We start from the raw sequence: 13925 nt of genomic DNA on the forward strand, positions 1-13925 counted from the left end.
AATACCCTCATTGGCATAAATATGGAAGGTTTAAGCCCTCCCTAGAAAGGTTCAAGCCCCCTCCCCCCCCCCCCCCCCCTAAAAAAATTAAACTCTCATGCTAAGTATGCACCTTGCTCAAGGATTTTTTTTTAATCAAATAAGTCAAGCCCCCTCTAGATTTGAGTTCAAGTTACGCTGAGGTATATCCTAGGTACTCCCGGACCTTAATCCGGAAGATTGATTGGGAGTTTATAAGACTTTTTTTACTTAAAAACACATTTTCTTAAGAGTCATTTAATTTATTCTAATCATTTAATCATCTTCGAAATTTAATCAAATTTCGAAGATAAAATATGAAGAATGTAGGCAAAATCATGGGTTTTAGCAAATTTCAATCAAAGGATGGTCCGATGGTGAGGGTCGGACCAACCTTTAAATACATGAAATTTAACTTTTTGCATGTTTCAAGTGAATGAATATTTGATTCAAAAATCCTCATATTCCTTGTGAATAGTTGATAAAAGTTGATAAAAGTGAAAAAAAAAAATACCTTCTGAATTGCATTATAACACCTTGAGCTAACTAGAAATGATCTCAAATATATGAGAACAATGTTCTGGATATCAACATTGCTAAATGGATTTAGACGTAAATCCATTCGTTTGCTCAGTAACAACAAGCAACACTTTTGGTTACCAATGGCTTTTGGGGCGAGATCATAAATTAAGCGAGGTTTGTCCATCGATTAAGTAGATATCAACTGTAAAAAATCCATTTGCCGAAACCCGGGATTGAACCGGGGACATTTAGATCTTCAGTCTAACGCTCTCCCAACTGAGCTATTTCGGCGCATAAGAATTACAAATTTTCAATTCCTTCTTTGTGTCCATTTTAAACGATGCAAAACAAATAAATATTTAGATAAATTATTTGATCTGCATCTGACTTCTTTCCTAAGTTTGTGTGTTTGGAAAGTGAATTCAAATGTTGAAGTTGGATTACATACTACTTTAATCTTAGATTTTCACATCACTCAAGGTAATGGAAACAAATAAATATTAATTCAAATTGAAGAAAATTTCAAAATCACAAAGAAAAATCCAATCTTTCTAAATTGCCAACAAATTCAAAGAATATCAAAATTCAGTCAACTCTCTCCAAAATTCGATATTTCGTATCTCAATATCAGCCATCACAGAACCATTCTAAAACTTGGTTTTCATGGTTACCTATATTATCCCTTAAAATCATAAAATCATGAATATGATTAATTCTTCATTGCTTAATTGGGAAGGTAACGATCAACGTGTTGCTTGAAAACAGTTTTGAATAACCAGTTTTGAGAATAAACCACAAATGCGCTCAGATGATGATGTTGCTTTATCCCAAAAATTCCGTAAATTCCGCAGCCAATTCGTTCCATCGATAAGGTAGAAACCACATATAAAAAGCACACTTGCCGAAACCCGGGATTGAACCGGGGACATTTAGATCTTCAGTCTAACGCTCTCCCAACTGAGCTATTTCGGCGCATAGAAAATGTGAGCGTTCAAATCTCTTCACTCGTCGTTACCTTTCCAACTCAAACCATACGAAGCGAGGCAATAAAAATAAACTTTGATACACCGGTGTAGGCATGGTCTGGTCACTGCTGGACTGATAAAATAAAAAAGAAGGTAGGCAGCCTCGAGACATGTGCCACGCGCTAGACGGTGGCGAACAAAATCTCGAAAACTTATTCATACAGACTCAAGTCAAAAAAGTTCACAAACTTACTTTATCTATTCTACGTGTTTCGCAGACGAAGTTCTACACGCTCTGCGCTGAAACAACTCGATTTTTCACTTTTAGAACGTTTACTTTCCGGATTTACAAAACGACGAAAGTAAGATTTTCAACTTTCGCAACCTAACCACTACTTTCGCCGCTCCGTTGTATGGAGAGACAGAGTGACTTAACCACGAATCAAAACAAAACACTACTTGAGCCAATTTTACACTGGTACAAAAACGTCGCAAGTAACTGAATAAAACGGCTTATCATTTTGTCATAATTTTTTTTATGAGAAATAATAGAATCTAGTTAGTTTTTGAATGTGAGTTGATTGTATGCAAAATTTAAGCAATGTACACGGTAAAAAAAATGTTAAAATGTTGATTAATTTTAAAACAGTTTTAGAAGGTAGGTTGGGATTCTTCTTAATTAATTTTCTCAAAACCGTATGAAAGTGACTTACGTCGATTTGAAAAAGTAATCGAGAAATATACTAAAATAGGCAAGGAAATGAAAACAACAACATTAACTCCGTTCTGTTATCAAGTGACGTAGTCGTATAGTCGTCGTCGCCGTCGTCGTACAGCACACGACCTGTTTTTTTTCTCTTCATCCCTCCGCATGAAAGGGGGAATGTGAGATTCGTATAAAAACACCATACGATGGTTGCTGAGGCTGGCTGGATGGCGCTGTTGTATTTATTTTTGTGTTATTTTTATTTGCTTTTAAGTGATTTCCTCGTCTCGCTTCTTGGACGGTTTATTTACAAGCACCCCATTATGAATTACTTTGTGCCGTTTGGTTCGTTGAATTGATGTCGGAATTACTATTGCAATAAAATGGTCTTTAAATGCTTTGTACAAAGTGAGGCCAAATGAACTGTACTGTAAGGGAATGAAGGTAATTCAATCAGATGCTTCCAGTTTTTACTTCACAAATTACTAATAAATTATGGCTTCATAGTGTGTAGTTTAAGAGTAGAGTAGATTAGTTTTAAGCTTTTAGACAAATTAACTAGTTTATCCTATTGTACACTAATCGGTCATCAACAACGTAAATCTTTGGATTTCTAGAAGCTGTCTTCACCCCCCTTTACCATTGCGGATCATATTTGGACCGGATTTAGTTTAGACGGAGAAACATGTGGACTCAAAGAAAAATGTCATCCTAGAAAAAATGGTAATAATTCATATATAATTTCCAACATTTTCCATTGTTAGATCACCCTCTCAACCCCAAGACACGCACTGTCACACTTTCGAAGAACATACTCCTCCTCCCCTAAATGATGGACGTAGGAGACAGGATCCGTAATTGATTTTAGAATTTTCAAGAGCAGTTTTTTCGTTCGAAATCAAGAAAAATTACAGGAAAATGTGTTCACTGTATTCTGTTCTCCAACTGAAACACAGTGAATACATTTCCATCAAATATTATTTAGTTTTGAACAGAAAAACTGCTTGTCAAGTTTCGATGACGGAGCGTTGATCGTTAACCACCATTCTATCATTTGTACCGCAAGTAATTGGGCTGTAGTCATATCAGTACTATGCTTCATCTCCCCCTTCAGAAAATCGGCATTATTGCGCTTTCCGGCACTTGCTTTTTTATCAGCCTTTGTATAAAAAAGTTACGTCATTCTGAGGCTCCGGCGAGATTCGAACTCACGATCTCCTGTTTACTAGACAGGCGCTTTAACCAACTAAGCCACGGCGCCTTGACGATGAATAATCAAAAATAATGCAAATTGTCAATTTAAAATATCACTGTACCAGCAGCAGCATTACCTACTGTTCCTATCATATTTGAAAACCCACATTGGCAAAACTACTATTAGTGGTAGCTTTACTACGATGATGAATTTTCCTGCAATAATCCTTGCACCAATAAAATGCACACTGTTCACACATGCACATGCACACTTTAAGCATGTTTCCTTTAATGACGCAATCCATTGATTTCTTATGGGACCATCCACTATGGGTACCATGGTACCATTATACGTGCAAGGACAATTGCAGGAAAATATAAACTTTTAAATCTTTAAACAGTTTACATTAAATACCGAATTCATACAGTTTATAAAACTTTGGTAATATATATTTTAGCGAATAAGGGGGATTCCATTTCTCTCCGTATGTTTATAAGTTTGTAATCTGCCTATGATAGAAGACTGTTGAAATATACACCCTTTCGAAGCTGTAGAATGGTAGCATTAATAGGTAGTACTTATTATTTATAACTATTTAATTTTGCCCTTCCAAAAATGTTAAATATTTTCGAAGTAGTAAACAATAAACTTCAATTAATTTATATTTCATCACTCAAAAAGCGAATTGTTTTCGGATAGCTGCAGCAACTGCAACCACATGCCATTCAACTGAAGTTTCAGGAATCCGCAATAATAGAAGGGTTAAATTAATTTATTTACACATACACATACATGGCTACTTCTTTACGCCGAATAATTGCATCGATACAGTAGATCGCATCTATAAAAATCTCAATGCCGAAACCCGGGATTGAACCGGGGACATTTAGATCTTCAGTCTAACGCTCTCCCAACTGAGCTATTTCGGCTCTATATAAAACTCTAATCATTTTGGTCCATAATTTCCAAAGAAGAAGTTGAAACAATACCTCAAAACTGTTTCTAGGCGGCAGCGTCCATTTATTACGTAACGCTAAAATTGGAAATTTTCTACCCCACCCCCCTCCGTAACGCTTTTTGTATCAAAAATTTTATGTTATTATATCAGCCGTAACTTGGACTACTGTTTGACAATACGATACAAAAAAAAACGTTCACGAGTGCTGAGAACAATACAACTTTATCTTACCTAATATATGTTTTGAACTGAAAAATTTGAAGCTTGGTTTCGTTCTCTAATCACTTTATGATAGTGTACTTTGTCCTTAAAATGTAGGTCGATACTTATCCAACTTGATGTCCCGACTCGATGCTGTCTATTTCAGTTTCCCGCACATGTGCACCTTTTTGACCCGATTAAGGCAAAGTAGGCCGTCATTGAAATTTGTATGCTTTGTTGATGATTGTTGCTAATTCATCTCACGATTTCGAATCATAGAAAATCAGTTGGTTTTCACTGACACAGCTGAAAAAGTATCAGCATACTTTATGCATGCTAGCACGTACAGTGATAAATTTTCAAGTTAATATAAACTATCAAGACTGAGTTTTATCACTTTGAAATGCAAGCAGAAAAGTCATCATTGTTGCCAAAACGAATGATGGGCTACTTAGCCTTAAAATGGCTGTTTCGAATGTTTTGTGTCAAAATAACAAAATGCTCTGAAGTTTAAAAATATGTGTTCTTTATCTGTATATCTCCCATACACGATGGTCCGTTGAAAATCGAGTTAGAGAGAGCTTACTGTACTTAATTTTGAGTCAGTTTTGGATTTTACCCACGGTTTTTTAAATTACATTCGTATTTTACTTGAGCTAGTTCTGACTCGAATTAAATTGACAAGTTTCACGCAATTGACAATTGAGTTTATTTTTTATACTTGAGCTTACAGAAGAAGGTTTCGATACCAAACATATCGGAGTAATATTTGATAACTACCATAACAAAAAACGATAAAATATAGGGTGTTCCGAATTAGAACATGGGGGGTCCCAATTCGGACCTTTTGTAGAATTATGTTCAAACATGTCTAATCATGTCCTAGTAAGGGATATAACAAAACTCTCTGAGAGAAAGTGTGCGCGCTAAATCAGGCTTTCTCGAAAACATAGAACTTTTCATGCTGTACATCGTGCTTAAATGATATGGCCAAAAACTGTTACTAGGTCCAAATTGGACCATGTTCCCTCAATTTATAGCACATACGCTCCCGTGCAAAAAGTTTGGGTTAACTCCCTAAAAAACATATAAAATTTTTTGGATATATCTCTGCAATTACAGGTCTTATTAAAACTTTATATGGCTCATTCGACAGGCAATGAGTTCATCTTACCTCGTAATTATTTCCACAGATATAACTTATATAATATAGTTTACAAAATTTGTATTTAAAGTTGTTACATCTTTTAAAATAACCGAACAAACAAGGCTATTTTTTCAACATTGAATCGACCGAAGTTTACAACCAGTACAGCATAAAAAACAAAAACTGTTTAGAACCTCTGAAACAGTCATTCACCACTCAGTAGTTTAGGAACACTAGAACTTACGTAAAACACGATTGATTTTTAAATGTTATAGAGTAAAGTGGCCCAGATAGCCGTAGCGGTAAACGCGCAGCTATTCAGCATGACCATGCTGAGGGTCGTGGGTTCGAATCTCGATTCCCAAGGCATAGAGTAGTATCTTCGTACCTGCCACACGATATACACCTGCAAAAATAATCGGCAAAGAAAGCTCTCAGTTAATAACTGAGAAAGTGCTCATAAGAACACTAATCTGAGAAGCAGGCTTTGTCCCAGTTGGGACGTAACGTCAGAAAGAAGAAGAAGAAGAGGTAAAGTGAGGCAAGAGATTCTTATAGTTCAATTCAAAACAAAGTTTATACATGTCATGCTTTTGAGTAAGATACACCCACCCAGACAACCAGAAATCACATGAAAGTTCACGTTACAACTCGTTTATTCATACTAATTACATCAAACTCGCTAAACACCGTGGATAAACTCGTCAGATTGATGAGTTTCCTCGCATAAAACACTTCTTTTCTGAGTTCATTTGTACATTTTGTTTCGTCCCGTACACACGTACAAAGTAAGTCGGATCAATCCGTAGCAGCTGTCAAATTATCATTTGTTATCATAAATTAAGTCGCATAATATTGCAGGTTAGTTCGGTAGAATATTTATACACTCGCATTGTATGTATTCATCACATAATATATGCACGCATATCGCCTCCACTTTTGTACGTAGAAGGCCGTTTCGTAACATCTTATAAGTGAAATTTTGCACATATAGAGCCTCCAAGTGATTTCGTTATACGTACATTTTGGTTGTCTGGTGTCTCTCGACGATACTGGTTATTGACACAGTTATTAGAGACGACGATCCTAAACTCTTGATATGTCTGGAAAATGTGAGGAGAAGAAACTTTAAACTAACTGGCGATCTTTTTATCAATACTATGTGATAAGATCTGCAGAATTTTTAAAACACTTTTTTCTGGACAAACAAATAAAAACTGTAAACCTGTTAATGTCAAAGCTTTTTTGGAAATTATCAAAAATTTTAAAAAGAACACATGAGCCTATCCCGACGATGGGAGAGAAAAATGAAAGTAACCAAAATCTCAACACACCACATTATGTGACATCGATTCGAAGCATACCGCAAAGTAATTATTCAAGAATATAACTGATTTCAATTATCATGCTGGCGCAACGGGCATATAGCGAATATGACATGGTCATAGCTACATTTTTTCACTATGGTTTATACACTATCGAAGTGGTGGATTGTTGCCATTATACAATTACTCTAGTAAGAAATGTTAACATGAGAAAACAATGAATTTTGAATGAGCTTTGCACCGTGTAATTTGAAAGGAAATCACGTTATCCAACATGTACTAGAGTTTGGAAGTTAGTTCAGTGAGTGACTTGTGCTGTGACATAGTGCACTGTACATTTCCCTCCAATCCAAGATGAAAAAGTTCAAACACGTTTTCTCAGTGTGGTACAAAATCCTGAAGGACTACTGCAGGAACTGCTCCCTAGTAGGACTTGCGTATATCACCAGCAGGAAGTACCACTACACGGAGCGACTCTTCTGGCTTGGGTGTGTCTTACTTTCCTGGACCGGCTCCTACTATCTGATCGTGTCCTACATGGAAACATTTCGCAAAAATGCGGTCAGCATGGTCATCGAGAATGTCCACCCGCGGGAAAAGATCGATATCCCTTCGCTCGGCATCTGCGAGATGGGCTACGCTAAGGAAACGTATGGCAAACTGGAAACTGTGATTGAAGGGTTTAGAACTAGCGAGGACATGGAGTACAATTACGATGTGGAGGATTTCATGTTGAGGATTATCTTTCACAATCTGTATAATTATGGATCCATTATGTCCTACTGTGCTCCTTACACGGATTGTACCGACTGCATCAAGTGTCCGAAGTCGAATTACAATTTGTTTGCGGCGAGAGTGCGTGCGACTTGTAGTGAACTGTTGGAAGAGTGTCGATGGAATGGAGAAAAGTTCGATTGTTGCGAATTCTTCAAACCAATTCAGACTTCGATGGGGTCATGCTATCTGTTGAATTCAATCCAACTGGTTGAAAAGTAAGTATAGATGTTGGATTGTGCTAAAAGATATAGAATACATATACATTGACGTAGTGTTTGTTTGGCTGGGTTTTCCCCTCGTCATGAGTGCAAGTCTTTAGGAGGCGCCAAAAAACGTTTCAAAAGTAATTACCGGGTACTTATTAGCGTTGGGCGATTTTGAATCGATGTTCCGAAAATCGATGTTTGCTTTCCGATTAATCGATTTTTTGAATCGATGTTTGGAGCACCTAAAATCGGATGAATCGATACTCTTCATTCCATTTTTTGATTCGATTCAATTTGTTGAAATCGTTAAATATTTCTTAATGAGTTTGTGGAAAAGAAACCATATTTTGAACTTATCTTGAAGTAGTAAATCTGTTCGATTGATTTTCGAAACTGTTTTGATTGAAAGATGTCGAAATTGAATGCTAATGCATTTGGTCTCATTCCAAGCTTCATAAATGTCAATTTTCATCCGATTCGAATCGATTCAAAAACATTGATTCAAATTATTCGATTTTATCGGTGAATCGATTCGGCAGTTCAAATGTGAATCGATTCAGTAACATCGATGTTCTGGACAAATTTGCCCAACGCTAGTACTTATACGCTTATATGCTGAATATTCTGTCGAATACAATGCACATGAAAGGATCGACGGGTTGGTCATTTCATATGCGTTATTTATGATTGAAATTTCAGTGTCAAATCATGGAAACCGAGCGATTTCGTTTGCAACATTCTTTGAGAAAAGACGTTTTGAGTTCAATATTTAGGATTTTGTTAGCAATGTAGGATATAATTGCTGTGGTTTATCATTGAACAATACATTACTAATGGCTTTACATGCTTGAAGCTTGTATCACGTGACGTGTAAATCTATGATTTGTTTTGGTCTGTAGAATTGAGTGCTATTTGGGTGTACGATGGAAATAATTCAAGTGTTAAATATGTTTCTCTATGATTTTTATGTTTATGATGCTAACATAATAAAACTCTTCTAATTTCCAACAGGGGCGGTCAAAACTGGCTCGGTATGAAAGTTGGTCGTGATACAGCGCAGGGTGAGCTACTGCTAAACGTTTCAAAAGCTTTCTCGGTAAGATCATGATAGGGTAAACGGATATATGTTCGCTTCTAACCAAGAGTTCCACTTTTTCATTTTTCAGTCCTACATTCTAAACGAGGAAGACATTCCACACATGCTACTTACCAGTCTCCAATTCACGCAAATCCCAATTGGTTACACGGGAACAATATATTTCACCATGCAGAACATCGTGAACGATCCGCTTGTCCGAACTGTAGATCCGGAAATCCGACGATGTATTTTTCCTAACGAAAACAGTAACTCAAACTACCGCTATTACAGTTACAGTGTGTGCGTAACAGAATGTCTCAAGATGGCACAAATCAAGATGTGCAACTGCTGTCATCACAACATGATCATTGATGGTAAGGTCCCATAGTTTCTGGCTCTCCAAAATACTATTTCAAGTAAATTCCAGAAAACGACAAAAGCCCAATCTGTGGCTACGATGGCCTTTTCTGCTTGGATCAAAAAGATGTCATGTTTCCCCAGACAACGATCATGCAACCGTGGCGTACGAATGGCTTGGTTTGTCAGTGTTTGCCATCGTGCACCGAGCACGAAATACGAATCATCGGCAAGCAGTCCGGTATCGAGGAACGTGACGGTCGCTCGGTACTGTTCAAACTGATTGCACTGCCAACGCAACGCTATCGGAGACAGATCGTGCGGGAAAATCTGGACGTGGTCGTTTCGATTGGCGGCATTTTGGGACTTTTTATGGGAGCTAGCATTCTTAGTCTGGTGGAATTGGTTTATTTTTTCACGGTTCGCTTTTTTGCATCCAGCTACCAAAACAAGCCTGAAGATGAGGACGAGGAAGACGAAAGCGATGATGAAAATGACGAAGACTGAAATCTGATCGATGATTGAACAACGTACTATAAACAATGGCAAATCTTAAGGTTTTATATAAGCTACTAATTCATTCAAGTGAATTCTTCTATAACTGACACCCAACGGTTTTTATAATACATTTCAAACAAATAATTCGAACGAATTTTCATCAAATGCAGTAAAAACAACTGGATAAAAAATTGGTTAAAATATAAAAAATGACAAAAAATCAGTAAACCAAAAAACTTACCCTAATAAATAAGCTAATTCAGCTCATATCAGTAAATTTTACCGTAAGTGACCAGTAACTGGCTCAACAGAGAGCGGTACAAAGCTTCGAGAGCGAGAAAGAAAACACAAATAAAATGTGATAGCTGTAGCACAAGACAAGCGTGTGCTAGTATAAGGGCGTAAATCTGCAAACCAATGAAACGACGTTGGCTGCCAGCTCGAAGAAGCACTGTCAGTAGTTATTAAACGGTGAAAATATAAATATATAGAGGTACAAGATGAACATAGATGACGACGACCGAGCTGTGGACCCACTGACTTTTGTAGGTATTTAAACAAGAGTTCGTCCAGGAATTCCATTAGGAGTACTTCCCATAATTCTATCATGAATTCCACGAAGGATTCCATCAGCAGACCCCATAGAGGTTTCATTGGAAGTTCCTCTAGGGATTCCACCGGAAGTTCCTCTAAGAATTCCATCGTAAATTTCTCTAGGGATTCCATCAAGAGTTATCGAGGTCCTTCGAGGGATTCCAACAGGAGTTCTTTCAGGGATTCAATCTGGAATTCCTTCAGGTATTCCATCAGAAGTTCCTTAACGGAATTTACCAGGAACTCCTCTAGTGATTCCATCAGAAGTTTCTACAGGGATTCCATCAGGAGTTCAGTGATTCCACCTGGAATTCCTTCAGGGATTCTATCAGGAGTTTCTCTAGGGATTCCATCAGCAGTTCTTCTAAGGACTTCATCAGGGTTCCTCCAACGATTCCATCTGGATTACTTTCCAGGATATCATAAGGAATTTCTCCAAGGATTCAAACAACAATGCCTATAGGGATTCTATCCAGAGTACCTCTAGAATCTCCATCAGAGTTCTAATGGGAATTTGATCAGGAGTTCCTCCAGAGATTCCGTCAAGAGTTTCTTCAGCGATACAACTTGGAATTCGTCCTGTGATTCTTTTAGGAGTTTTTTCATAGATTGTATCAGCAGTTCCTCGAAGAACTCAATCAGGATTTCTTTTAGGGATATCATAAAGAGCTCTTCAATAGATTTCATCAGGAGTTATCCATCAGGAATCTTATCAGGAGTTCTACTAGAGATTTCATCAAGAGTTCCTCCAGAGATTCCATCAGGAGTTTTTCAAGAATATCTTCAGAAATTTTTCCAAGGATTTTCTCTTGAAGTTCCTCTAGGGATTCCATCAGGAGTTCCTATAGAGATTCTATCAGAATTGCCCTTCCATCAGAGTTCTTATGGGGATTTTATCAGGAGTTCTTCCAGGGGTTCCATCAAAAGTTCCTTCAGAGATTCCACCTAAAATTCCTCCAGAGATTCAATCAGGAGTTCCTCCAGAAACTATATCAAGAGTTCGTTAAGGAATTTCATCAGGATGTCTTCTAGGGATATCATAAGGAGTTCCTCTAGGAATTCTATCAGGATTTCCATCTGGAATCTTATCCGGAATAACTCCAGAAATTTATCAGAAGGATTTCATCAGGAGTTCCTTCAGGGATTTCATAAGCAGTTCCTTCAGATATTCCACCTGGAATTCCTCCTGAGATTCTATCAGAAGCTTCTGTAGGTATTCCATCAGGTGTTCCCTTGGGTCTTTCAATATGGTTTCTTCCAGAGATTCCATCAGGAGTTCCTCCAGGGATTCCATCAGAAGTTCCTCCAGGGATTCCATCAGGAGATCAATTCATATCAATTCATTCAATTCAATTCAGACATCATGAGTTCCTGTAGGGATCCCCTCAGAAGTTCCTTCAGACATCCTATTAGAGTACCTCCAGAAATTACATCAGAAGTTCTTCTAGGGATTACAGCAGGAGTTTCTCCAGGGTTTCCATTAGTAGTTCCTTCAGAGATTCTACCTGTAATTCTATTAATTAATCTATCAATCTCTGAAAATATGCTAACGATCGATAGAACTGTTATATACGCCGAACAATATATAGTTAACAGGTCGAGGCGACAAAAATGTTTGCCTGTCTAGTGTTAGTAGTGACCAACACTACAACAGCTATCCGTTCAAGACCAGGACGTTAGGCAACGATTTGTCGTTTCGATTGTGTTGTTCACACATATGGCCCTCGTTTATGTGAGAATTCCCAGACGCAACTCCTTTAGAAATCCCAGAAACGAAAAGAAATGATGAATTCTAGAAATAACTCTTGGAGAAACTGTACTAGGAACTTCTGAAGGATTTCATAAGCAACTGTAGAATTTATTTCCGAAGGAAATAATTAAGGAATTTTAGAATCAACTTGTTTTGGCAAGCAATTCCCGGAAAATACTAGAAGAGATTCTAGAAGCAAGAATTGCAGTAGCAGATTTTTGAAATAATCTAAAAGCGACTTGTGGAAGAATTCTAAAAGTACTCATGAAGGACACCCAGCATTACCTCTTTGGAGAATTTCTGTAGCAACTCTTGTAAGAATTCCAGGGCATTTCTAGATGAAATTTCGGATATATTTTTTGAGGAATTCAAGAAGCATCAATCCGAGAAATTTCAGGCAACTGCCAGAGAAATTCTATGAATTACAGAAGAAAATTCTAGCAAAAATTTAAAGAAAAAATCAATGTTGAATTCCAGGAAAAAAAACTCCTTAGAAGCATTTTAGAATAAATACTTGAATCATTTTCTAAAGCATCCACAGAAGGAATTCTAGAAGGATCTCCTGGAAGATTTCCATTACAAACAAGAAAAATTCCAGAAGGAGACCCTAGAGGAACTTCTGAAATAAAATCAGAAGTCATTTATTGATATTTTTTTTTAAACAGCTCCTAGGAAAACGCTTTAACAAATTTTAGAAAAATATCCAAAAGAAATCACAGAAGGAACTCCTGAAGAAATTTACTAGCAATTTCAGAGTCAACTTATCTAGATTAATTTAGAAGTAACATCAAGAGGAAATTCTGGAGAAATTACAGAAACACCTACTTGATGAAATTCAGGAGCAGCTTTCGAATGAATTTTAAGAGGCATTCCAGAAGAAACCTCCAGACAAAATACAAAAGAAAATCATAAAAGAAACCAAAGATTTTATTGAAATGAACTCCAAAGAGAACTCCAGAAGGAGAGAGAAGCTCTAGAAGAAAATTCAGAAGCAATTTCTGGAGTTATTGTAAGAGAAATTCCAGAATAATTTACTGGAAAAATTCCAAAGAAAACTCAAACAGGTTTCCACACACAACTCTTGGAGGAATTTGTACAAATCCTGTAGCACCTCCTGTAAAAATTTCAGAAGAAATTCATGAAAGAATTTTAGGAGGAAATCATAGAAAAATTCCTGAAGTATCTCCTGGATGATTAACGGAACCAATATTATCGTTAAATACGAAGTATGACCCTCGTTGCACTTCGCTATATGGTAATTTCCTTCATCGACCAACGATGAATAGAACAGATATAGATTAGAAGACCATAGCTATCCGTAACATCACCAACAGCATCATCGACTCCATGCAGGAAATGTTCTTCAAACTTCACGGTCAAAATTCACTGTGCCGATTCCCATCGCTATAATTAGTGCACTTGGGTTAATGTTTATCCGTTTAGGTTATTTTTACTAAGAACACAAAGCTACCATTTAGTTATGCATGATTTCAATGATGACGGAATTTGTTTGAGTGGAGAAAATCTATGCGGGCTTCTCACGGCGGTATCTAGATTTAGGTACATGAAACTCCCGTGACATATTCAACATATTTTGGCTAAATGATCCAATCACTCATCATGATATG

The 13925-nt window shown here is 37.0% G+C and overlaps 1 protein-coding gene and 4 non-coding genes across 5 annotated transcripts; 1 reads left to right on the forward strand and 4 right to left on the reverse strand.

Annotated features, from left to right (window-relative positions):
* Nucleotides 1–758: 758 nt before the first annotated feature.
* On the reverse strand, nucleotides 759–831 carry Trnaf-gaa. The gene has a single exon. It is a non-coding gene; the product is annotated as a tRNA-Phe (tRNA).
* Nucleotides 832–1439: 608 nt separating this feature from the next.
* On the reverse strand, nucleotides 1440–1512 carry Trnaf-gaa. Its single transcript has one exon. It is a non-coding gene; the product is annotated as a tRNA-Phe (tRNA).
* A 1886-nt stretch (nucleotides 1513–3398) lies between these two features.
* Nucleotides 3399–3472, reverse strand: Trnat-agu. The gene has a single exon. It is a non-coding gene; the product is annotated as a tRNA-Thr (tRNA).
* Nucleotides 3473–4262: 790 nt separating this feature from the next.
* Trnaf-gaa lies at nucleotides 4263–4335 on the reverse strand. The gene has a single exon. It is a non-coding gene; the product is annotated as a tRNA-Phe (tRNA).
* Nucleotides 4336–7368: 3033 nt separating this feature from the next.
* On the forward strand, nucleotides 7369–10297 carry LOC5567669 (sodium channel protein Nach). The gene is made up of 4 exons (XM_001657561.2): nucleotides 7369–8029; nucleotides 9032–9116; nucleotides 9187–9472; nucleotides 9526–10297. Exons 1-4 carry the CDS (start codon nucleotides 7392–7394, stop codon nucleotides 9960–9962), a joined length of 1446 nt encoding a protein of 481 aa, XP_001657611.1. The 5' UTR covers nucleotides 7369–7391; the 3' UTR covers nucleotides 9963–10297.
* Nucleotides 10298–13925: the final 3628 nt, after the last annotated feature.

Source organism: Aedes aegypti, chromosome 3, assembly GCF_002204515.2.
Source record: "Aedes aegypti strain LVP_AGWG chromosome 3, AaegL5.0 Primary Assembly, whole genome shotgun sequence".
Classification (NCBI taxonomy): Eukaryota; Metazoa; Arthropoda; class Insecta; order Diptera; family Culicidae; genus Aedes; species Aedes aegypti.

Coding starts and splice junctions, on each gene's coding strand:
- LOC5567669 (XM_001657561.2), top strand. CDS start 7,392: ATGAAAAAGTTCAAACACGTTTTCTCAGTGTGGTACAAAATCCTGAAG. Junction 8,030..9,031: donor TCAATCCAACTGGTTGAAAA/GTAAGTATAGAT, acceptor AATTTCCAACAG/GGGCGGTCAAAACTGGCTCG. Junction 9,473..9,525: donor TCACAACATGATCATTGATG/GTAAGGTCCCAT, acceptor AGTAAATTCCAG/AAAACGACAAAAGCCCAATC.